Source organism: Pogoniulus pusillus, chromosome 17, assembly GCF_015220805.1.
Source record: "Pogoniulus pusillus isolate bPogPus1 chromosome 17, bPogPus1.pri, whole genome shotgun sequence".
NCBI classification, from domain to species: Eukaryota; Metazoa; Chordata; class Aves; order Piciformes; family Lybiidae; genus Pogoniulus; species Pogoniulus pusillus.
The window spans coordinates 12,205,146-12,232,125 of NC_087280.1; the positions used below are offsets into that span (position 1 = coordinate 12,205,146).

At 40.1% G+C, this 26,980-nt stretch overlaps 1 protein-coding gene across 1 annotated transcript; it reads right to left on the reverse strand.

The window, feature by feature from the left end:
- Nucleotides 1-594: 594 nt before the first annotated feature.
- On the reverse strand, nt 595-26,980 carry CEP152 (centrosomal protein 152). Its single transcript, XM_064157660.1, is given in 27 exon segments — nt 595-1,840; nt 2,079-2,182; nt 2,754-2,910; nt 3,670-3,776; nt 3,856-3,937; nt 9,015-9,189; nt 11,423-12,073; nt 12,343-12,474; nt 12,986-13,258; nt 13,799-13,978; nt 14,719-14,854; nt 14,951-15,079; nt 16,156-16,286; nt 16,410-16,523; nt 17,334-17,541; nt 18,057-18,220; nt 19,028-19,119; nt 19,803-19,950; nt 21,269-21,469; nt 21,787-21,926; nt 22,810-22,950; nt 23,664-23,832; nt 24,248-24,589; nt 24,802-24,868; nt 25,139-25,239; nt 25,394-25,513; nt 26,792-26,980. Coding segments are annotated over 26 exon segments (5,163 nt in total). The 5' UTR covers nt 25,481-25,513; nt 26,792-26,980; the 3' UTR covers nt 595-908.

Sequence of the window (26,980 nt, forward strand, 5' to 3'; positions counted from 1 at the left end):
GCTTCCCGGGAGTGACCCTACATCATCTGCAGATGAGAAGTAGAAAGTAACATCTTTGCTTGCTTTTGCTGCCACACATAGCCTTAGCTTTTAATTTTTATCCTATTAAATAACTTCTATCTTGTCTCACAGGCCTTTGATTATATTTTCCCTCTCCCCTATCCATCTAAGAAGGGGAGTGATAGAGTGGCTTTGGTAAGCATTTGAGCCCCAACCAGGGCTAACCACCAGAAGGAGGAACACCAGGTCTTCAGATTACATTGGTAACCCACACTATTTAAGGAACATCTGCAAAAAGTGGATATTCTGATTTATACCTGTCTTCTGCCCACTAGTTTTTGCTGTACAAAAGGGTAGAGTAACTCATATGTGATTTGTTATAATAATTTAATAAAACCCCTGCAATTATTTTTGCTTTTGTTATGGGGATGCACAGAGAGGCTTACAAGGGGTCCTTGAAAATGGAAAGAAGTCAATTAAAAAGCTTCAAGCAAAACCTTATTGACCTCTGCAAAGATTTTTCATAACTATTTAAAGAGATCTGCTAAAACAAAGCTACTGTAATTTGTGGTAAACACTGCACTCCAAGCTAAATTTAATATAAAAATATATTCTGTTTAATAAATTTGTATCTAATACAATATAAACAACCATGAAAACTTGAAAGTAAACAAAAGGTTGCATTAATATTTCAAATAATGTTTACAGAATTCACATCACATTCAAACTGTGTCACACTGACCATGAAATGGACACATTAGAAGAGGTTTTGTCCAATCCTTGAACTTCTACTTTAAAAAAAACAAGTTAGGTAATTTTTTTCCTCCAAATAAGGAATTGCTGGTATTGGTTTGGTAGAAAGTGGGCTTCCAAAATCACCATCTGCTGAAGAGACAGTGGCTTCCATGTCACTTCTTTTCCAAGCATTTGTTGCAGCATTTTCCTGCATTTGAATCCGGTGATACCTTCAGCTGTGCGATAGCAGAGTTTGACCTGTTGGAGCTGAGGAATGAAGCATCCTCTGAGTTTGTTGTCAGGTGGCCTCTACTACAAACTTTAGTGCTGCTTTTTGTGCCATTAGAAATCTCTCTCCAAGAGCTAACATTTTCATTTGCAGGGGAAAACAGCCTGACTTGAAGAAATTCTTCACAGGATGCAGCCTGAGCTTGCACATCAGCACTGCCCTTCTGTTCAGAATACAAGAGAGGCATGTCACTATAACCCAGATGCTGGCTTCCATTCACAGAATTCCATTCACTGTGGCTCCTGTCATCTCTTTCTGATTTTTTTTGAAAATCAGACTCCAGAGTTATTTTAGGTTTAATGTTCTGCTTTCCACAGGACTGGATATGCTTACCCATTCTTTCATTCCTGTTCTTCAGCAGATGAACTGTCCCAGACACAGCATGGCCATTTGTACAGCCGGGTGCATGCATGTGTTCTAATGCTATTGGAAAAGCAGTTGGAGAAGCATTCTGATGTGCCAGAAGTCCTTTGTCTGCACTTACAGTGGGGCCACGTTTATCTCTTCTTCCACCTTCATTTGGATAAAACTCTGCTAAAGCATCTCTTGAAGGACCATCCAGACTCTTAGAAGGATTCCTGTTTTGAGTATTCAAAGCAACTTTTTCATGAAGTGTGTGTTGAGTTTCAGTCTGCACTGCATCAAACTGCTGTCTCAAGTCACGTGCTACATGTTCCTGGACATCTTTCTCATTGGCTTTTTTGGTAATGCTTTCACCACATGATTTGCTTTCCATATGGTTTGACCTAGCCTGAGGCATACGATCTCTTTTTGAGTACTCAGCTCCAGGCAGTAGATCAGAATTTAAGAGCCGAGCTAGGGGAAGAGGAAAGAAAAGATTGAAGGAAACATTAATGCTGGGAAAAAAAACCTAGGTTCTTTCATTTGCTTGTTTTAATGCAGAATTGTAGGCATTGTCAAAATAAGCAGCTCATTTACCTTGCCATTAGCAAGCTCAAATAAATAATGCCTCACTTTCCATCTCCGTTTTCATAACTATGTGCATTAGTAGTATTGCTATATTAGATCCATACAACTACAGAAACCAACATACCTGAGCGAGTAGATTTGTTCTGGGGAAGGTGTCGAAGAGGTGTTTCAAGGCCTTTAGCCATTGTAGCAAGCTTACTGGCAGCATTCATTATTTTCTTTTCAGCTCTGCCAAGAATTGCAGAACATAAGGGAAAAAAACCAAACCAAAACAGAACAACAAAACAAAAAAACAGGCCAACAGGGAAAAAAAAAACACCACCACCCTGCCAAAGTGCAGAGGCAATTCCTCTTCAACTCCGTATTTTACTTCAGGGTGACATTACAGCTCTTCAGGTAACTTTGTACACATTCATCAGGGCTCTCATTACTTCCATTGGAAAGTTTGAGAGATTATGACTTGTTCCATCAATGTTTCCAGTGGTACTTGATAAATGAAACAGCTATTCCTGCTTCGACATGGGCTACAGTCAGGCCGTTACCCTAGAACCTTTTTCTCTAAGGAAACAAAACACTTAAAAATTTACTATGGTTATAAATTTGCCAGGCAATATAAAACCCCAGAGAACACTGCAAAGACAGTATGCCAGGCTGCTTGGCAGTGACCTCATTCTCATCTGTGTGGACTGGCAAGACTTCAGGTCAGGCACCATTTGCTCCAAGGTGGACAAATACCAGAATAGTGCCTACACACTCTTTTTTAGACCCAACGGTGATTTCCAAACATACTTTAACTTACCCTTCTTGCTTCCCATTGTCAGTAAGCAGTTGTTGAAGACATGTCAAGTAGTATTTGCGCATTTTCCGTGCCGTTTCTTGGCGCTCTCTTAAAACCTCCACTTTAATCATTTCAGCAGCACGCTCCTTACTTTCACGGATGTAACAGAGCATATCACCTACAAACACACTTCATTAGTACTAGTTTTCCCTGAGGGGAGGGAAAAACCCAACACAACAAACTGGGATTGTCCAGCAAACCTGGAGCAAGTCAGGGAGAACCTGGCTTTACCTGCCAACATTCTGCCCAAATGCTTCTGCCAGGTGTTACCTACTGGATAGGTGATGCTGAAAAACAGAGCAGGTCAATATGCAAGATCAGATGGGAATTCAACTGTCCATCTCTGCATCTTCAGCAGCAACAGAAAGCACCAGGCACAGGGATTTGGGAAGAAAGTTGGATGATAAAATGCTGGTACAGAAATTCTTCAGTGTCAGTGCAGCTAGCACCTGTGGGCCTGTTGCACTCAAATCGGACCTGGCACTGCACTTAAGCCTTGCTGCTCAGCCAGAAGGTTGCAGATTAAACCAGAAGGCAGGATACGCCACAAAAGAACAGATTCTCCCTTAGGGGTAGACTTGGGGTATATGGATTGTTTGCTGGAGATGAAAGATCAGTTCTCAAAACACACTTTGCCACTTCAACAAACATAATGCAGTGCAACAAAGCACAGATGGCACAAGAAGGCATCACCCATCACAATTACTGTTGTCTAAGATTATGGTGACACCATTTCTCATATTCACCCTAGTAAGAAGGAAAAATTTACTTCCCACGTGCTTCAGCTGTTAAGATTCCTGTGCAAGTTGGCTGGAGGAGAAGGTGACAAAGTAATTTATTTTACCCTCTTTTCAGAAAAAAAAAAGCTACTACTTACACTTAATCTTGTTCACAGCTTTAATGTACTGAGCACGCATTTCTTCCAGGCCTTTCACAGCATCACAGGACATACAAGGTTTTGAGACACCTTCCTTTGACAGTGGCCTGAAACGCACATAAGTCACACTCCAAAAGAAAAGCAGCTTATGTTACAAAACTGAGCTTGCTTACATCTTTTAAATACCTTGGTGGTGTTCCCAGATTCTTCACTTGAGTCTTCATCTCAGAATTTTCTGCAATTGGAGCTTCTAGTACCTTCCCATTTTCTGTTGCAATAAAACCCCAAAATCCAAGGATGAACCATAGTTTACTACTTTTCTCAATTCAGGTTGAACTGAAGTTATCATATGAACTACTGTCTCAATGTGGCAAAGCATCAGCAGCAAATATACAGTTCTTGCAACAACAAGCATATAGAAATCAATCACAATACATGTCAGGGGAACTTGAATATAATAGACACCTCATGCAGTTATCAAATAACCTTAGAGCCTTCATATGTCATTACTAACACCATGCTGTAGGTGAAACTTCAGAGATACCAAGTGTATGTGTAAAAGAAAAAGCAAAAAAAGCAAGCAGTCATACTAGAATACAGAAAGAAGTAACTCATGACCTTTAGAGATCCTCATATTTAACTGTCACGGATTGAGTTGAATCTTCATACTATGCTGCAGTCATGCCAGCTTCAAAGGGCTAACTGGGGCAAAGCATTAGAGGGCTTGAAGTTCAGATTGCAATATGGGAGGCTTCTTGTTCTAGTTGCTACTTCAGGGTTCTGGGTTCTTAGGTATTGGCTCCTCTCCACATGGATGGCAATGAGACATGTGGGTGTGGGGTAGTTCACTGGTTTTGGTTCTTTGTTTTATGCTGATTTTTCCCTGTAGTACACTGCACTTATCCAGTAAATAGGCTAAGCTAAGGTAATTATGCATTGTATTATTAGCAAAGGTAATCATGCATCTTATACTATGTTTATCTGATTTTGCTCAGTAAATCTATTCTTATTGCACCTTTCTGTCTCAATCCTGAGATTCTGTGTTACTTTTCCCTTTCTTCTGAGTTGGGAAAACAGACAGGTTAACCCACTGATTTGGTTTGACCTACATCCAGGATGACCTTGGTAAACAGCAGTAGCCTCTTTCCATTAGCAGATCTCCTATTATCCTTCAATCTTTCCTCCAGTCCCAAAGAAATTTTGCATACTACATGGTTGTTGACAAAGGAACACAGACACATTACCACACAGATCTGTGCAACTCACCCACCTTGCTCACACTCAGAACACTGAATTAACCAGGTTGGAAAAGACCTTCGAGATCACCGAGTTTACTATCATCTAACACCTTCCAATTAACTAAACCATGGCACGAAGTGCCTCATCCAGTCTCCTTTTAGACACCTCCAGGTAAGGTGACTCCACCACCTCTGAGGGCAGCCCATTCCAATGGCAAATAACTCTTTCTGTGAAGAACTCTTTCTTAACATCCAACCTAAACCTGCCCTGGTGCAGCTTTAGGCTGTGTCCTCTTGTTCTGTCACTAGGTGCCTGGGAGAAGAGCCCAACCCCCCACCTGGCTACAATTTCCAGGTAGTTGTAGATAGTAGTGAGGTCTCCCCTGAGCCTCCTCTTCTCCAGGCTGAACAATCCCAGCTCCCTTAGCTGCTTCTCATAGGTCTGTGCTCCATCCCTCTCACCAGCCTTAGTGCCCTTCTCTGGACACGTTCAAGCACTTCAACATCTTTCTGAAATTGAGAGGCCCAAAACTGGACAAGGTATTCAAGGTGTAACCTAACCAGTGCTGAGTACAGGGGCAAAATGACTTCCCTGGTCCTGCTGGCCACCGAGTTCCTGATATAGGCCAGGATGCCACTGGCCTGCTTGGCCACGTGGACACACTGCTGTCTCATGTTCAGTCAGCTGTCAACCAGTATCCCCAGGTCACTCTCTCTGCCTGGCTGCTCTCCAACAGCTCTGTTCCCAGCCTGTAGCACAGCATAGAGTTGTTGTGGCCAAAGTGCAGAAGCCAGTGCTGCAGCAAGCCAGCAAAAGCCTTTCCCTTACAAAAATACATCAATTTTAACAGTGAGAACAAAATTTATTACAGCAGGCAGCTGAGACTTTTCATGAAGAACTTTGAAAATCCACACAACAGAAGACACAATCTCGGACAAGTAAGACTATAGCCACCTGCTACAGCCTACTACCTCATATACGCTCTCTTCAAGCTGACCATTTGCCAAACCTCCTTACAGTGAGTGGCCAACAATCTTTCCCTGAGTCAAGCTCAAACAGTTCTACTGACCCTCAGATGCTATCTGAAATTATTCCTGAGCCAGAATCTTCAGCAAGTCTAATTCCTACCATTCTTTAAAAGAGAGCCTAAACCCAAAAATGAACAAAAAAGCTCTGAACACTATTGTGTGCAGCTTCAACTGATTAACACACTGCAGGAAGAATGATCCTCTTATTCAAATCACCAACATGCTTTCCTTCAGAGAAAACATCATTTTCTCTGTTCTGCTCCTTAAAACAAAGGCCTTTACTGACTTGAATACAGCTGAATAAGAGGACAGAGTTCCTCAGATACCAACTGAATGGGAACTGTGCTCCATATGGCATATCATGGTCATGTAGGAAAGAGAAAGTTCTTGAGCACAGGAATGAAGTAAAACCAGGCATTCCTCCAACAAATCTTCTCAGAACTAAACCCAGACATAAGGAATTCTTGCTGCTGTTGGAGACAGATGAATCAGTATGACTTTCTCTGAGGGAGAAGCCTATATGCAAGGTCCATACTGGGAGACCCAGCCACAGCACTAGTTACAGGTACAGCAAAGAGGTTCGATATGCCCAAGATCTTTTGTCCTGGTTAGCCCAGATTTCACTATGGACACAGACTTCTACCAAGTTAAATGAAATAATGAAGAATGGAGTCTGTTATCCTGGAAGTATGACAGATGTACACAATGCAAGACCACCTATAAATGCATGCATGTATCAAATCATACAATATTGCAATTGACTAAACTGATGGTCAAGCCTAAGGGAGGTTTTACCAGAGGGCATTGTCAGTCTGTGCACAGAAAGTGATACATACATTGAAAATACCAAAGATATTGGACAACACAGAGAAGGAAATCACAACAAAACAGCACTCTCTCACAACCAATGGTGTGCATACTAAGAAAGAGTACTGGATAACATCCCTACTGAATGAGAATCAATCTTCTTCCAATCAGCAATTGCTTCAGAAAAGCCTCGTTTCCATACTACAGACAGAAGCCTTTCTTACTGAGACTTCCAAAACCAGAGAAGATCTATCACATCTATCATTGGTAGAGGTAGCTGTCATATAGCAAAGATTTAAGAACTAGAGATGCTTTTCCAGGCACATCTTGTATTTCTTATTTCAAAAGTGGCACAACAAAGAAGTTCTGACTTCAGACAAAGAGACTAAATAAAACCTACTTAAGGCCTACTTTAAAGTTTACAAATAGAAGTAAGAAAATAAACAGAACTACAGCTTCAAACTATTATTTACTGAAGGAAGGTACAAGAAATCTGGTCAATGGCTTACTAATACTGGTGCAAAGAACCAAGTAACAATTGTTTGTTTTGAAGTATGCACACACACTCCATTCTACCCGCTGAAAATAAATCTTATGTAACAGAACAAAACAAAATAACGCAGCAGATAAAAGCTCCTTGTGCAGCCAGCAAGGCAGAGCTAAGGCTATCTTTAGGTGATAAACAATCCTAACCTGGGATTTGCTCTCACTTAAGGCTTCGTGTTGCCTCCTAGCAAGCTGTAGATACTTGTTTCAAGTTCTGGAACACCTACTCTCTTTTTTCCAAGCTCTTGCCAGCAGTGTTCACAGGAAAAATAGTCCTGAGACCCAAGGCTGATTTCTATACATTTTTGGTCTGCAACAGCAATAGCTAAAAGTTATACAAACAACCACGGGACCAAAAAAATAACCAAGTCCAACCTTACTATTTCCAGCACTCAAGTCTTTCTGTTGCTGGAAAGCATGCAACACATTAGTCTAATTAAGATGATCACAAGAGGCTGGAACCCTGTTATGACAGATGCTGCTGCATCCAAGTCATTGAACCCTCACGGTCTGAATCCACTTACATCAGTGAAGATTTGGGTCTCAGATATGAGACTTGTAGGCTGAATATTTTTTCATTAAAAAAACCACCACCAACAACCAAATAAACCCCAAACACTCACAAACCAAAAAACAACCCCACAGCAGCCAAGCAGGGTCTTTTGGAGTCAGCTGTAGGAGACTCTCCCAGCTGAGCATCCTCATATGCAGCTGAGTCTAGTTAAGTCAGGAAACTCACAAAGACTGGGCTACTTCCAGGAGAGCCAGGGCTGCTCTCTATAGCCAGAACAGGGAGCTCCAGAGACAGAACTGCATTGCTTGTACTGTTTTAATAGATGGTTTGTTGTTTTGGTGTTGAAGGAATTCAAACCACACTATAGGCATAAAGCCAAAGACTTTCTTGTGTTTTCTTGCTTTATGTTTTTCAGTTGCATAAAAACTAAACAAACTAAACAGTAAGCCCCAAAGAGATTACTGCACCTCCCATGAAGTTTTTCCCTCAGCTATGCTGTCTCCAGCTTTGCCACAGGACATGTGACAGCTCTGGGAAGAGCTACAAAGCTAAAGCATATACCAAGGGCAGGGGGAAAGAAGGAAAAAAAGAGAGAAACGATGCCAAGGGATGCACATTTTTTCAACTACAGTATTGGTCAAAAGAATCACAAAAAGACTACCATGCCAGGTCAAGTATAAATCTTTCACGCATATAAAATCTTTACAAATATGGTATCTTTTATGCAGAATTCCTTGTCTGAAAAAGCTGACTTGGTATTACTCATTTACAAAACAGTTCAGATCATACCCTGCTCATTATGATCAGCACTGGCTTATGAGCTGCTAAGCACCACAAATATTAGTATCGTATCCACAACCTCCAAAATGTTCACGTCCATAACCTCTCAGTAGCTATTCTCCTGAAGAATGGCTTTAAGCAGAAGAAAGCTACTGGCATTCAACAAAAATCAAACTCCAAAGCTTACTATTAAATCAGTAAGATGGAGACTAGTACCATCTATTGCACAATTTGTGACTTCAACATAGTACAACCCAGTGCAGTATTAAATAACCTCAGTCAGAAAATCTGCTTCTTCCTCTGGAACCCAAGTATTTATGGCTTAACTAACTAAGTTGCAGTCATCAATAGGACATTAGCTATGAAAGACTGCTACTAACAAGCTTAATTTGATGATACAGAATTTGCCAGATTAAAAAAAAAGCAAATACCTTTGTCTGTTGCAGTTTCCTGCAAAGGTGGCTGCCTCCTCAGCTTCCTTTGTGCTTCTGCTTGGTGCTCAACATCATACACTGGAGATCTTGCCACATTGCCAGTTTCTCCTTCACCACACTGCAGGCAAGAGCATGCTTCTTCATTTACATTACTCTCTAGCCCCTCATATTTCTGCAATTGAAAAAAAAAAAAACCTTCCTGAAAATCAAAAGAAAAAAACAATCCAGAAGTGTGCCACTACCTTAAAGTAGATAAGTAGTATGTTACACATGAAAACAAGCTACCCTGGCCACCAAGTGGCTTTAGTAATTGTAATATAGGTGCTATAAAATTTGCAGTAGAACTGGAGACTGTAGCTTAGACTGCAAGGCAAATGTGTAGTCTAGCACAGGGAGGTATTATGCAGAGTAATGCACTGCAACACCAGTACCTAGCTGCCTTATTTGAGAAATGTGAGTAACCTGTAACATTGCAGAACATTGCAGTGTCTTTAAATAACTGAATCTCACTTTTTCTTTTTTTTTTAAAGCAGAAAGAAATTGGAACCATTTAGAGTTTCTGAATAAATATGGTTAGTAAGAAGATAGGAAAATGGGCTTGAAAAATGTAAGAAGGCCAACGGGATCCTGGGGTGTATTAGGAAGAGTGTGTCCAGCAGATCAAGGGAGGTTCTCCTCCCCCTCTACTCTGCCCTGGTGAGACTTCATCTTGAGTACTGTGTTCACTTTTGGGCTCCCCAGTTTAAAAGAGATGAGGATCTGCTGGAGAGGGTCTAGTGGAGGGCTACGAGGATGATGAGGGGACTGGAGGGCATGCCATATGAGGAGGGGCTGAGGGACCTGGGGCTTTTTAGTCTGGAGAAGAGAAGACTGAGAGGGGATTTGATAAACGTTTACAAATATCTGAGGACTGGCCAGGAGGCAGAGGACAGGCTGCTCACTTGCTCCCTGTAATAGGACAAGGAGCAATGTGTGTACATTGCAGCAAAAGAGGTTCTCCCTCAACACAAGGGGGGACTTCTTTACTGTAAGGGTCGCAGAGCACTGGAATAGGCTTCCCAGAGAGGTTGTGTGGTCTCCTTCTCTGGAGACTTTCAAGGCCTATCTGGATGTGTTCCCCTGTGATCTGTGTTAGATAGTATTGTCCTGCTCTGGCAGGGGGTTGGACTCTATGATCTCCTTGGGTCCCTTCCAACTCCTAATATCCTGTGATCCTGTAACTTCTTTGTTTACTGTTATTACTTTAACACAAGAGAAGACATTACTAAGAAATTCCAAAACATGACTGGATGAGGTGGTTCAAGCCAACCAATGTTTTGAAGTTCAAAGTTTCATATTAAAAACAATTTACCATGAAACATTCATATCTGTTAGAAAAGATACATCAGGTATAGCAAAGAAACTTCCAGTTCTCCTTACTGTCATGAAAGTTACTAATGACAAGAAAATTTTCAAGGTACACTTTCTGAATTAAAATATATTATCACTAAAAAACTAAGTAATACTGTCATGAGAAATCATTTCATACTCCTTTCCATTTCCCTTCATCTTTTATTGAAAAACAAGTCAGTTTCTTCCATTGTCCTATTCTTGGATAGTTCCCCAACTACTAAATACTGAGTGGCAATGGCTCTTCCAGTGGGTTGTTCTCCATAACCAAAAACTCAGTACAAGCATAAACATTGCAAGAAGAGGCATCTGCCAAAACAAAAGAAACAGACACGTTTGGACAGAATTCTTCTTAGCCCCAAACTCCTCTACAAGAGAGTAAAATGCCTTTCCTCATTTGAGCAGGCACATTGAGAAGAATTTCCTGGAGCCACAAAAAAGTTAAGCAAGACTCTTAATCCAGAAATAAAGATCAGTTTGTCAGATACTCATTTCTCCTACAGATAATTTGCAAAATGTATTTACTGTTTTCATATTTGTTTGTATCATAAGGGGAGGGAGGGGGAGGAAAAGCAACATGTTCAACAACTACCCAATCGTGATTACAAACTGCCTTAAAAAAAAAAAACACAAGCAAACAAACCTCTCAAAAAACACCACAAAAAAACCCCACCAACCCACACAACCAAACTTCAGCAACAAAATCCACTTAATAGGTCACAAAGGGCCTTCAACAGGCTTCCAGTCTTAAGATTAGCATTAAAGAGTGACAGTCCTGACCTTTCTCTTCTTTAAAGACTGCACGTGTCAAACCTACACCCATCCTTTCCCTTTCCACTTGCTAACAGCAGATTTAGCCCACTTTTATGGTTTTTAAGGACTATTGTTATCAATGCACTCGAGTGTTGGATTTTCCCATTCTCAAGTTTACATGGATATAATGGGATGAAACACATATAAATCTAACTTCTCAAACTCTTTTCTTGGCTGGCAGTTTAAACTTACAGAAACATTACCTCTTTCCATTCTCGCTCTTTCTTTTCCAGAATTGTGTACACCGTGGTCCTATAGGCCTTTTGTAAGCAAGCCTTCAGTTTGTCCTTGCATTGACTATTTAACTGAACACGAGTATCAAAACACTTATCCTTCCAAGAATGCTTATTAAGTGTGCACTTGACTAGTTCTTCATGGATTTCTCTCAACAAGTACTCAAGCTCAACCAAAGTCTTCTCCTCATACCGATTAATTTCATCCTGCAGTCTCTTTGTTTCTTGAGCCTCCCACTCCTGATGCTTTTGATCTAGTAACATCTTTATTTCTGCCTCCTTCTGAATGGAGAGCTCATTCCTCTGCTTTGCAAGATCCTCCTTTGCTGTTGCAAGCACCTCTTTAATTCTGTTTCGATGATCATCCAAGAACAACCGGTAGTCTCTTTCATTTTGCTCTTGTATCTGCAGGATTTCTTCTTGCTTTTCTTTGTTCCACTGAGCACGGGCTTGTGCTAGTTCTGCTTTAACAGCTGCAGGAATTTCTTCTTTCTTTAGCTCCAACTCCTTCTGGAGTGAAATCACCTTTTCTTCAAGTTCTTTCACTTTTGGTCCAGATTTCTCTGTATTCTCATACTCCTTCTTCCACTTCTCTTCAGCAGCGGAGAGAACAAGGGCCAGCTGGTGAATATAGAGCACAGTCATAAATATATATAAAATTTCATGTACATGACTCTGGGTCATTATCAGTCTATTGGAAAAGATTTTCAAATTATTTAATGAAAAATGTAACCCTATACAGGCAAAGGTGTGGATCAGAACCAGAGCACACTAGAAACATCTTTCTTTAATGATTCCCCACCCAAGTCTACATTTATTCCTCAGCAATATATAGAATATGGAAGACTGAGCTGTGTATCAGTACACACGTAACAAGTACTTGGGGCTACCTGCTTTGCTGCAGTCTCTTTGTGTTCTTTTTCCCATTTTTCTTGTTATGCCTTTAGATTTATTTTGTACTCTTTGAGGTCTGTTAGTTCTTGCAGCCACTTGGCATGAGCTCGGGTTAAAGCTGCATCTGCCTACAAGCAGATTAAAAAACCCACTTCAGCTGCCACCACTGACTACATTTTTATTATTACTTTCATGCAGCACTGATAGAACTGACTTGATTTTGGGCTGCCTATGTTCACAGAAACTCAAGGAATCAGACCAGCAGCATCTGGCACATTTTCCTAATGCCACAAAGAAAGCAAAACAAGGACTATTAAATTGACTTTTCCTCAACAAAACCACGCAAAGTCTAAGTCAGTGTTGCTCAGTTCTGTTCAGAACTCCTACAAAACCTGTTCAACTGTGTGAAAAACCAAGAGCTACAAATATCTAGAACCCCCACACAAACAACAACAGAAAACCAAACCAAAAAAGCCAAGTCATGTGTTACAGCTTCTTCAGAACTCTTTTCAAAAATGTCTATTTCTAATGTACACAGCATCAACTACTGAGCCTAAGTAAGGGGACCAGCTTTTTAGGTGACTTAGTCACAAGTGGCAGTTTCACGGGCACCAGGCAGACAGAAGAATTATTCATTACCTGTCTGGCAAGATTTCTATGGTTTTTATTTTCCAGTTCTAGTTTAAATTCTTTTAAGGCCTCTTCAGAGGCCATATTTTCCTTCAGAGACTTCTGGATCTGCAGCCTTTGATCTTCAGCAATCCCTTCTAACTCTTTACTTGAAGATTCATCCACAATTGTTACTCGGTCAGTTTGGCTGCTGCAGTCATTACACTCAACTGCAGTTCTTCGCACTTCTTCCAGCCTACTTTGCCATTCTTTTTCTATTTTTGCAAACACTTGTTCTTTATTCTAAGGAAAAAAATACTTTTTAAGAAAATCTCCCCAGTGCCCAGAGAATTAGAATTTCACTGGTATTTCACAAAAACTCTCTTCACACCAATAATATTTCCTAACAGGAGAAAAATCAAAAACATGCTCTGAGAGGAGAGAGTTTGCTAACTCATCACAGCTTTCTGTGATGGAAACTCACTTTCTGGGACAGCAAACTCAAATGGATTGTGTATGATAGCTGAATGGAACAATAGAAAGCATAATCACTCAGCCAGGGTCAGGGTGGAAAACTCCAGCATATTACCAGCTGTGACATTCACAACCTTCTGCATGTTAGTCTACAAGGTTTCGCTTGGGGGTGGGCTTTCCCCCCAGAATCTTAAGTGTGTGCAATAACTAATGACTTCTTCAGAAGCTCATAAAACAGACCCTCAGAAGCCAATTCAAATGGCAAAAGAAGAGTGCATAAATCTATATATGCAGAAGATCTCCTTTTGCAAAACAAGCAATGGAAAAAAATTGAAATAAAACTTAAAACTCCTAGTCCAAGTTCTGCACCTCTTTTTCTTCCTTCTCCCAGTGAACTTTGGCTAATGCAATTTCCTTTGCAATTTGCTGTTCCTTTTCTTCCAGCCACTGCCTCTTCATAGCCATCATAGAACTGCTGTGTTTCTCTTCAAGCTCAGTCCTCAAAAGGTTAAGAGAATGTTCCTTTTCTTCAAGGAGCTGTTTCCTGAGCTAGGGGAAAAAAAAAAAACCAAATACTTAAACTTTAATTTCTTCTCCAAGGCATAGAACCACTGCTCTGGTACAAAGTGGTGAGAATGTGAGACATGAGTAATTCTTTAGAGTCTGTGCACTAATCTCACTGATGACACCTGGACAAGAGATTCAAGTCTCCAAAAGAGATGTTTTATTACAAGACACCAGCAGTTATTATAGGCTATTGCTCTAAAGAAAGTTTTTTTTAAATCAAGCATCTTTATTTCCTCTATGTTTTGAATTGCACCTCTTCACTGTACTTGCACAGCAAGGCAATTGACCAGCTTTAGTCATTTCACACAGACACATCCAGAAAAGCAATTTTTTTACTCTATAAATATAGCAGACTCAGTTCATTGTTAATTAACGCACAGTATTTTCACATCAGTTTCACTTAGGGAAAAGAAAACCTGCATTATCGTCCTTTTATCAGGGAAAACGGCTCACAAATATAAAACCTCACACTGCTGACTGAGCAGTTCTCAACAGTCAAAATTACAAACAGCAACTGAAAAGGGTTACTTCTCCATGTTTTAAGCCTGGGACACAACAGCAGGTTAATTTAGCAACCAATAGGTCAGATATATTAACTGTTTTCAACAGCTGCATTTTTCTAAGTATCTTCCTCAAACAATTACGAAGTGCAACACACTTACAGATATTGCATCTTAAAAACAGTCTGAAATTATATGGTTCATAGCTGTTTCCATTAGTACCTTCTCTTCCTTCAGCTGCTGCTCTTGCTCAAATTTCTGCCTTAAAGTAGCTTCCAAAGTGTCCTTCTCCCCACAGACTCCAATGTAATATTCCTTCACTGTAGTCATCTCTCTGTTCAGTTCCTCTATGTTAGCCCTTCATATGTCAGACAATTTATTATTAGTTTTTACACTCACAGAACAGCAAGTGTTGTTAAGAAAGTGAAAGTTTCAGTAGAAGAAATGGTCTTACTTCAACTGTGAGATTGTCTCTTCGTAGGTTTCAACAAGCTGCTGCTTTTCTGCAGCACACCTCTCCAGCAGGTCTTTTTCAAAATGTGCTTTCACATCCTCATGATGTTGCTGGTAGGTTCTTTCACACCTGCAATTTCAAGAAAGATAGCTAAGTTATTTTTTTTCCTCTTTTAAACACAGAACCATAGAATCAATCAGGTTGAAAGAGACCTCCAAGATCATCCAGTCCAACCTATCACCCCATCCTAGCCAATCAACTAGACCATGGCACTAAGTGCCTCATCCAGTCTTTTTTGAACACCTCCATGGACAGTGACTCCACCACCTCTCTGGGCAGCCCATTCCAATGCCAATCACTCTCTCAGGCAACAACTTCCTCCTAACATCCAGCCTATACTTCCCCCAGCACAACTTGAGACTGTGTCCCCTTGTTCTGTTGCTGGTTGCCTGGCAGAAGAGACCAACCCTCACCTGGTTACAACCTCCCTTCAGGTAGTTGTAGACACCAATGAGGTTCCCCCCTGAGCCTCCTCTTCTCCAGGCTAAACAACCCCAGCTCCCTCAGCCTCTCCTCATAGGGCTGTGTTCCAGGCCCCTCACCAGCTTTGTTGCCCTTCTCTGGACACGTTCCATTACCTCAACATCTCTCTTGAATTGAGGAGTCCAAAACTGAACACAGTACTCAAGGTGTGGCCTGACCAGTGTCAAGTACAGGGGCAGAATAACATTCCTTGTCCTACTGGCCACACTGTTCCTGATACAGGCCAGGATGCCATTGGCTCTCTTGGCCACCTGGGCACTCTGCTGGCTCATGTTCGGCTTACTATCTACCAGTACCCCCAGGTCCCTTTCTTCCTGGCTGCTCTCCAGCCACTGTCTCCAGTCTGTGTCACTGCTTGGGCTTGTTGTGGCCAAAGTGTTGAACCCTGCACTGGGCCTTGTTAAATCTCATCCCATTGGTCTCTGCCCTTTCAGCCAGCCTGCCAAAACTCCTCTGCAGGGCTCTCCTACCCTCCAACAGATTGACACCTACTCCTAGCTTGGTGTCATCTGCAAACTTCAGATCATCAATAATTCAATCTTTTCTTAAGAAAGAAATCACCTTTTCTAATGCTGGCTGCCCTTGTACCAGATAGCTGCTACAAGGTTATAGATGCAGGCTAAAAGCTCAAAAATGGAACTAAATAGACTTAACAGACTCACCTATCAATTGCTTCTTGTTTATCCTGATCAAAATCCTGAACCATCTTCCTCATCTGACAACAGAGATCTTGATTTAAGCTTTTCAGTTTTTCCTCGTTTGCTTTCAGTTCTTCAATAGTTGATGTATGGCTCTGGATGAACAAGAGTCAAGTGGGTCAGAAGGAAACTTTTTTAATTGCAGGTTTCAGCATGAGGGGAGGGGTGTTGGGGTGGTTTTGTTTTTTTCATCGGTATAAGCAGCATCTCTGTCTCACCTCAACTTCCTGCAGCAAAATTTCATTAGCCTTTTTGAGTCTCAGCACTTCTTCCCCAAGGTTATCAGAAAGTGAAGAACTGGCCACTGACTTATGATTCAGATTTGTGGCAGACTAAAAATACATCAAATTAGGATATACATTATTTAGAAAAGACTCTTTAAAAGAAGAAAGTTATATCTATTGATTAAAATTTTACTTGAGAAAAAAAGGGAAATTATTGCAGTGTAACATACAGCAGTATCTGTTACTCTAGATTTGTTCCTGAAACCTGGAGCACTATGAAGGTTTCAAGAGGCACACACTCGATTTGTTTGCAAACTGAATGACTACTCTTATCCAACAGAGAGCACACTTCTCAAGCATATTATATTTCTATCCCATATCCAGGTCACAAAGTACAGATGTTAACAAGTCTGATCAGTTTATAGAGAGCAGTTAATAATGGGGTGAAGAGAGATGCACTATCAAAGAGTTTCTTTGTTGAGCAGAGCACACAGTGAAGGCAATCTGTTTAATGTTCCGTTTGTATAACCTAGTGGTACTATTAGCTTTCTCTGAGAAATAACAAGGTCTTTTTCATTCCAGAAAACTTACTTTCACCAGCAAAATTTAGTTCTGAAGAGAGTGGCCTTTAAGTTCTATCAAGCAAGTAAGCCACCATATCAGAACTCCCCTATTAAGGTGCATGCTGCCCAAGCTGTGCTATTCAGTTTGTTTTGTATCCTTGGTGAAAAAGTAGCAAGCTATAATCTAAAAGACAATACTTTCTTTAAGCTCAAGGACAGATTTACTACTTAGTTGTTATGAATACTCTACTGGGAGTAAATTCTTCAGGCTGTGTTCAGGAGAAGTTTAAATGTTGGTTCAGTTCACTAAAATCCAGTGCATCTTTACCTTTACAGAAGCGTAAAATGAACAAACCTCTGCCTCTTTAGATGCTTTTTCTGCTTTCAACAACTGCTTGTGTTCCTCTAATGTCTTCTGACAATCTTTAAGATCAGTTTGTAGTTGACTAATTTGTTTTCTCTTCATTTTATTACTGCTCAATAAACGTTCCAGCTCAGCTTTTAATTCTGCAATGATTTCATCTTTGGACAGTTCTTTATCCATGCCTCTGTTCTGTATTACACTACCAGGGAAAACATAATCAGTTCAGTATTTAAAACAAAAAACATTTATCTGAAAGGCAGCAGTAGCAAAGAGCAACTAATGCTACCAGAAATACAGATGTCTAAGAGGTCACAGTAAAGAGAATGAGAGCATCAAGTTGCAATCAATATACAGAAAGCTAGCTCATTCTACTGTTTGACCAAAAGATTTATTACATGACAGGAGATATTTTGAGACAACTGAACTGGTTGTTTTAAAAGACAGTCTGTGAAAATTTTGAGAACTACAAAAAAGGTATCCATGTATAGAATCCATACAATCCAAGGAAGAGCGATACAGTCCCTACAAAAAGCAGCAATTAGGCACCCACTCTACAGTATTAGTTCAGTTTTCTGGTTTGCAGATTGCCTGGAAACACATGCAGTATTTCAAGTATCTACCAAAAGACCTCCACTGATCCCTACGACCACCTTTTACACATTGCTTATATAATTTCTTCAGTGGTTTAGACTTCTTTCAAGAATCCCTCAATACCTGCAGAGCCTTGCTTTCTTCCCAGGGACTTTTTTAATGCCTAAATCTACATAGGAATCACTTAGGTTCATATGCAGCTCTTCACTTGCATCATTCAAAAATACTCCAAGTTTAGCAGCAGATTCATATGAAGCAATTTCTTCCTTCAGTTCTGCTAATTCTTCCTTAAATGAAAACAACAAAAATGTGTTTTAAAACCTCATATTGAGCAGAGAAACTCTAAGCAAACACACTAGGCCCATGATAATTCCTCTAAAGAAAACAAAACCACAGAGCTATTCCTTTTAAATACAGTGTTTAGCTGTATTTATATGAATCATCTAGAATTAATTTTATTTACTTACACTGTCATTTTCAATATCCCTAGCAAAGCATATGTTAAAAATCACAAACTAGGGAATATTTTCTGTTGCTCAGCGTATTGTGTTGTTCTTACTACGGTTCATATATGAAGTATTATTTCTTTTGCTCTTCTTTCCTGCTACCCTCATATAGTAAAGCAGACAACAGAAAAATACATAGCTAAATAAACAGCCTGTAACTGTAGTACTTACTAAGATTCATGACTTCCAGGACGATAGATTTAAGTAAAAAATACAAATTGAGTTGCAAACACAAACTTCCACTCATATTTCACAGAGGACTCTCTGGTACTCCCTTTCACTGGCAAAAGGTAAACTTCCAAACCATTCCTATAGCTGATGAGTTTCCTAGCAGATAGAATTTACATTCTTCTTCACAAGCAGGTTGAATAGATGCATGACATCAGATCTGTGCCAACACTAAGTTTTAGTTACAACTCAGCAACCCTATGTAATAAAAGGTCCAAAATGCAACACCAGGAGGTGAAGTCTGTTTACTGAAAGATGTTCTTTTTTTCCCCAACATAAAGTTTCATCTGTCAATCTCTTAGCTATAGTACCCACCTCCTTAAAAGCAAAACTGTAAAGTATTATAAGTAGTTAACTAACCTGCAAAGCCTTATTCATGTTATTGCTTATCATGTGCGCAGAGTGAGCTTGCTGCAACTGAAACCGTAACTGATTCATCTCCTGCATCGAGCCTGTTACAGGAAAAAGAAGAAGAGAAAGCAAGTCATGAATGGGCAAGAAACACTATGCAATCTGAAAAGAGATCACTCCTAAAACCAGAGATGTTGGTTCTGGTAGTAGGCATTACTCTGTTTCCATTTCCTTGTGCTCATTAATGGCTACAATACATATTACTGGTGAAAGACTTCAACGTGTAAAAGTAGGCACAAGTTAAATATGCAAATCACATGCTAGTCCTACTAATAAAAGTTTCTAGGAACCAACTTCCAGCCGAAAACCCAATTATTTCCTCACTGAGACTGGAATTTAGAATGGCAACTCAAATCAAATGCCTAACACAGAAATAAGTAGCTTGCTCCTAAGGGCTGGTATTTTCTCCAAAACTGAAGTCACACACAGGCAGCACTAAAAGCATATGAAAATACTTTCATCACCATTGAAAGGGGCTTTAGTGTTTGTCTGGGGCTTTTATTTTCCCCTGAGATGAGGAAGGAGGAATGGTTTGGGTTTTATTTTTGCTTTTTACACTTCAGTTCGGACTTTAAGTCTGACTAACCCAATGCAATGGAAACAGCCTACTACAGTTAGCTAAATGTTGACTCCCTTTCAATAGAAGCACAGATGTGTACTTATGTACTTCACAAAATTAGAGCCATTTCTGGAAGGAAAGATAAAGTATGAGTAGAAGGCTGACCTGTTTGCAGTAAATTTGCACATTGCTTTTGGCTTTCTTCTAAGCTCCTTGTCAGTCTATTTATTATTTCGGTTTTTTCACATTTGGTTTCTTCCAGTGTTTTTTCAAGTTGCTTAACGTGCTCCCCGAGATGTTTGCAAAGCTCTTTCTAGGAATAGAGATTATTTTTACTCATACTGACAAACATGTAGCCATCTAGGACAGTTTTCAATACAGAAAAATAGTAGTCAAGACACAGAAAAAAAAGAATCCAGGGGTAGAGGCCACCTGAACCAGTCACACATCAAATGCTATCCTTGGCTGACAAGTCATGTCTTACAGTTTCAGTTTTCACTAGGAGACAGTAAGCACACTCATATATAAACACACACAGATGTGAATAATCACATTATCCCCTGTCATTAATCACACATAGGTAGTCTACTGCAGAAAAATCAAGGCCCCACATTGTTTATACTAAGCCTGAGCTTAACTCAGTTTATTTTAACTGAGCTTCAGCCAAGCTGGCAAGTTCCAATAATCTGTAGAAGAGGAACTGTAGGTTTCTTCACATGATCTACAAAGCACACCTTCATGTGGCATTACTTAGTTACCTTCAAAGACCTAGGAGGCACAGCATCTCATCTTTGTGGTTTTAGACTTTTCTATTTTTTCCTCAAAATCAGCAAATCAGTACCATGAAAAAAATTGTTGGTTTTGTTTTTTCAGTTGTGTTTGTGTTTTGTTTTTTTTTTGAAGTGCATTCTGGATAATAAGTGCTACCTACTTTTTCAAATATGCAAATCATGTATTTGCTTAGACAAGAATCATAGAGCTAGAATTAAAGAAATTGAAGTCCATTTTCTTTATGTGAAATAAGAGAAGAATTTATTACAGACTGTCTAAGCTACATTGCTTGAATACTTCTAACAGTGTAATGGACTCTTATGACATGAGGTAAAATAATTTTAATAAACTCTATAACCATATGATACAATCAATTTCAAATTCCATCTTCAAGACAGGCTTTTTCTCCCCTTTCTCCTTTGAAGTCTGCATTTCAAAATGGAAGTGACTGTTCACTGGTTAATCTTTCTTGGTCATTCTGCAACTAAAGCTTGGGAATAGACTGTTTACTAAACAGCTTCTCTTGCAGCAAAAATATCACAATTTCCTAATTAGTTCTTTTCTTTCCCAAATTTATTTGCCAGTATTCTTTCAGAAAGAGACTGTGCACAGAAGGCAAGTTCAGGAGAGAAGCTAAGAAAATGAAGTCTTGCCTCTCTGCATCTGTTATGTACAAACACAATCAGAGCTCACAAGTGCCTGCATATGTTTTCATAAACATACCACACAGGCTTCCTAACACAGACTTAAGTGGAATTTCCTCTCCAGTTGGTTTAGCAGCTTCCAGAAAGTTATTAAAATTATTAGGTCAAGAGCAGCCTCTTCACTACAGTATATAGCACCCTAAAATAATCTCTCACCTGCTCATGGAGTGCAGACTTTGTAGTATCGAGGTTCTGCTCTAATGATAATATTTGACTTTCATACTTCTGCTTGAGTGCAGAAATAATGGTCTCATGTTGTTCTCTGGCTCGCTGAAGGGCATCTGATCTCTGAAGTTCCAACAGCTGCTTTTGCATGCTTTCCATGGCTACCTCTGCAATTTTGGATTGCTTCAGTATCTGCAGGAACATTATCAGATTAATTCCCAGTTACACATACAGAATATCTGAGCTGAAGTAAAGTATGTCAGTTAAGGTTTTTCTGTGCAAGAGTTCTTCACATGATGCCTGGATTTTGATATTAATTTCCACCAATACATTCTATTCATTCATTATCTAGTCAACTTCTTCAGTGATCATGAACAATGATCACTGGAACAAATGCTGTTTTCAAGAGACCAGCATTTCTGTTCAATGCAAATGCACCACAAATAACTGCAAAGATCTTCCACAATAAGCTGTTTACAAGTATTAAAAAATATGCTTAATATATTTACCTGTTCCTCATTGGTAGTAAGAGTCTGAATTTGAGTTTCAAGAGCCTTTATTTGACCTTCAAGATGTACTTCCCGTTCCTTTCCATTCTGATAGAGTTTCTGAGACTCACGGAGGCTAACAGCCAAGCCATCCTTCTCATCTGAAGACAGAGACACAACAATTGTGTGAGAAACATGGCCAGTCACCCAACAACTTTGTGGAACATGACTGTTCTCATAACCATTCTGCAGAATGAGCCCTCTGTCTCCATGTGGGCAACACACAGATGAAGAACAAAAACACTCAGTCAGTCTCTATCCAGTAACTCCTTTCTCCTTCTGGCAGCTGGAAGCACTCTGATATATTGTACCTTCAGCACCCTAGCGGAAACAAGCTCCATTCTGTCAGCACCAGGAACTAGCATCATGCCTTATACCGTTTAAAGGGAAAATAAAGTAATTCCCCTGGAGGAACAGGCAAGACATTGATGAAATTTTCTTCCTCTTCTAACATTTGTATATGTTTATTTCTTTAGAATTCATTACTCTTATTTTTCTGTTCCTGTAAGAAAAGGGAGACCAAGACAAGTGCTAATCTCTCTCTTTCAAAAGAGCTTCTCTCTACATACAGTTGAGGCAGTGTCTTGTTTAACCAGATAGTACAAAAGTTAAAGAAGAAGTCATAGACACACACTTCTCCTATTAAGGTTCAGTTTTAAAATTATTTTTCTACTTCTAACACACTATGTTGGCAAACGTCTCACATTTCTTTACATTTGTAAAGCCTGGCACGTGTAGAATCTGGAATACTATGGTGGTCTTGAGACCACAGTAAAAGTTGAAGACAGTTCTGCAGTTAAGTGCCAACCCACAGAATTTCCTTTAGAGCAATGCTGGGGGGAATAGGGTTAGGTCCACATAATCCCAAATCAAGTTTATAAATACAATCAATTCCTGCAGAAACACAACCTAAATAGAAGTTTCAGAATAAAAAACAAGTTCCTATATATGAATAAAATGTAAGAATTACTGAAAACACTTTACCTCTGATCATTGAAAGCTGATGATCCAAATACCTAATCTGCTGTGCACTCTTTTCTAGCTTTTCATTAAGTTCTTCCAGTTGTCTGTCTTTCGCTTTATTTAGAACTTGAAGCTGAAGAATCTGCATATTTTCTGAAGCATCTGCCAAATTTCAAACCATATACAGACAACTTAGCACAGTAAATCAATCAGAAAAGTCACTGTCAGAAATAATTTCTGTCCCCAAAACACCTCTTTCATGCATTGCCAAATTCACTGCTGGTTGACAAAACTGAATAATTTTTCAATCCACCTTTCATTCACATCACCAGGGCTGCTCTGGCAGCAGTGGCTGCAGAATGGTAGGTACTACCAACATGATGCAAACCTAACAGCAAGGCCAGATAAAAGCTTACATGCTGCAAATTCACAGTGTCTTCTGGCAAGCATGTTAGTCTGTCATTCAAAGTGTACTTAACAGAAAAGCTCAATGTGGCATCAGAAGATGTATCCTAAGGTATAGCAAGCCATTATTTTCCCATATCATAAACAAGGCAAACTATCACCATGACTTCAAATCAAGACATCAGAAATTTTGGTTCAATCAGTCAAAACTACATTTTTATATGGCCTGAAATTCAAATCCTTTGATTAAAAAGGCCTGATTTCTAGATAAAGTGGAGTAAAAGAATACCACCAAAAAACCCCAACCAACCATCTCACCACTGCTGGAGCTATCCCAATGTAAGCTTAAAAGTAAAATAAAAGATCATTACACATCACAATGCTTTTAGATGTCCTTTTAGCAAAAATCTGCTGAGATTAACAGGTTTTCTGTTGCTGATTTCCAGCGGATTCATACAGTAAACACTTACTTTCATCATTGCCCAAGAATTCACGTTGCAAATCTTCAAACATCTCATTTCTTCTGGGTCCTTCTTGGACTACTGGATTTTTTGGATGAATGGCATTTTGGTATGGCTTATAAGTCACTTTGTAAGATTCAGGTGACTGGCCACTGACAACGTCAGATGCAACAAACTGCTGTTGTGACAGTGTATACATAAGAGGAAATAATTTAAAACTACGACTGTAGCCTTGCTCAGTTAAAATATTTTTCAGGTTGACTTTGAGGAGAGCTCTAGTAGCTCCTCTTTTTCAGACACCAACTTAGCACACCGTTTAAGTACGATAGAAACTTTCATTACAGGCCAGCGGTGAAGTGTCATCTTAACAGACTACACACAAAGTGAATCACATTCATTCATACAACCGCATGGAATTCTGCCCAGCCAACAAGAAAACCACGACATGCACATATGAAAATCCAATTATTAAATGCTCTCACAGTTTAAAATGATAGCAGGATACTGAAAACACTGAGTAACATGACTACAAACAGTTGAAGACCTGTGACAGTTTTCCAAAAGAGAGAAAAACACATTGGCTTCTCAAATACCTTAAGATGCTCCTTTGGAGAATCTGGAAAATGGATTATTTTACTTTGCTGACTGTTAAATTCTGGTTTATGGCCATTTGTATACAGCCTGAAGTTTTCAGGAAGATGATAGATGTTGCTCTGTTGGTAACAACTTGGTGCATTAAATCCATCTCTATCAAGATACACATCATCAGGATCCTCCTGACCATTCTGACTAGCATAATCTTTAACGTCATATAAATGTTTCTTCTCTTCATCTTTATGTAGACCATTCCAATTTTTTCCATGGTTTTCAACATGATCAATTTGCTGATCATGCAAAAATTGTTCAGGGTACAGATTTTGTCCTTGCTCATGATCCTGTGAATGAATAAGAGGTTTAGAACTGTCCTCTCAAAACTCAGACTCCACTCCACCCCACTTTTTCTGGGGATACCAACCCTTAAGTCAGAAATCCTTTCTAATGAATAGCAAAACTGTCAACTACTTCTCTAATGAATTTAGTAGGAACTCCTTGTTCATAATACCATACTAAATATTACTTAATCACATCACTGCTCACACAAGCTTACATTTTGAGGACTATTTATCAATGGATGATCATTCCACCTTCCATCATGATTCCCAGGTTTATGTGATCTGGAGAAAGACAAACAACTTAGCTATATATTTAGAACTTCAGGGAAAAAAAAAAACAAACTCACTCAAAACCAACAGAACAAACCAAACCAAACAATCTCTCTATTAAATAAAAACATATCTAGTTTCTCATGGAACACAAACTATAGTGCAAGCTGCACTACAGTTCCCCTTTTACTTAGATTGCTTTCAGACACTTCACCAGCTGAGATTTTACTCTATTCTCAGAAGTACAACATAAATAACAAAACATGCTGCAAAATGCCTTACTGCTCCTCAGTCTCATGAATGCTACAGTCCGAATAGCTAGAGAGCTGGTCTCCACTGTCCTCCAGCATATCATGAGGAAGGTCTGTCAACAACTGCTGCAGCTGAAACAGAAGAATTATATGCTTTTCTGAGAAATGCTTACAAATTCAATCCAGAGACAGACAAAATGGGCCTTTTAAAAAAAACATTTTAAAGAAAAATGGGAAGAAGCCAGATACACAAGCCTTCAAATCCAATTCTTTTGTTTTCCTTTACCTCTTGCTCTCTTGCATAATCCTCTTGGTCATACTCTTCATCTTCATGTTGAGTTTGTAGAGCTCCACTATCAAAGTCAAGTGACATTGTTCTCTAGTGTTTCTCAGCAGTCAGTGAAACCTATCACAAGACAGAAAAACATAACACATGAGTGTGAGAATTCAAAAAGTACCATCCCTTACACTCTGGATTAAGGAGCCAAACACACATAAAATTATTTTTCAAAAAACAAGCATTGAACATTACCTGTATTATTTCACTTCAGCTGTTTTCCCCTCAGCATATTCAACATAATTTCTAAGAATTTAATTAAAATAGATAATTTGGTCTTTTCAGATACTGGTATAATTAATTTACTTAAGTCCATTTATGACCAAATACTATTTTCTTCAAGTTGTAACACTGTATGTTGCACATATACTGTGACACATGTTGATAGTTATGTACACTTACAATCTTGCCTAACTTACTTCCAGAGAAGAATTGTATTTTGTACTAAATGCTGAAAGAACACAGCTTCTTACACATTTGGATAATAGATCCAATAGGAAAAAACAGGAAAAGTATCATGGAGTTAAGAAAAGTATGTCAATACCGGACTTAACTGCTGAATGAAGAAACACAAACTCTTAATTAAGACTACCTACACTGAGCAGCAAGCTCACAGTAGGCTACAGTACATATGTGCAAGCTCATATTTGGTTGCACGTTACTCAAGAACGCATACTCCTGACAAGACTAGAAACGGTCAATTAAGACTGTATAGAAAGGCACATTCTTTGGGCGCCCAGGTATAGCACATGTTTAGTGTAAGGTATGCTTTACAAAAGCATTCTTCCTAGGTTAAAACACGCCTGTCACTCCATCGTGTTTAAAGGACGTGCTTGCCCGCTGTTATCCAAGCTACAATAGTTAGCTGGAGTCTAACAACTCAAGTACCCGTCTCTGTACATCCCTTAAAGTACGAGCTTCCGCGTTGTGACCGTCTGCAAGCTTTTCCACACGTGAAGCTGAGGCAGCTCAGCCATCTTACCCCCGAACACGCATCGGCCGTAAGCGTCCCGTGCCCCCCGCCGCCCGCCCGCTGCGCTCCCCTGACGCCCTTCCCACCCTCACGAGTTGTGGTGGCTAGAAGGGAGGATGCAGCCCAACTTCAGCGGCTCAAGGCCTGGAAAGGCTCAGGCCTGGGTCACGAAGAGGGGAGACGGAGCGTGCTGCGGCGTGAAGGCGAGCCTGTTAGCCCCTCGGGATGACGGTGCGAGGCCGGCAGCCAGCGGGGCCAATGACCGCTGCTAACCACGCACGGCCAAACAACTCCCGCCGGGGCCTCCCTGACCTGCTTCCCTCAGCGTTGGCGAGGACAGAAAGGAGACAGGGGTGCCGACCCCCGCGACTCACCCGAGCCGCCGGCCGCCACGGCCGCCCGCCTCCCACGGGCACAACAAAGCCGCGACCGCCGCTCTTCCGCCTGACAACCGAACCTTGCGCCCGCCGCTCTGACTGACAGCCGCCACCGCCAACCCACGGCCTCAGCACGGCCGCGCCGCGCGCGGAGAGGGAAGGGCGGGACGCGCTCGCTCCGTCCCA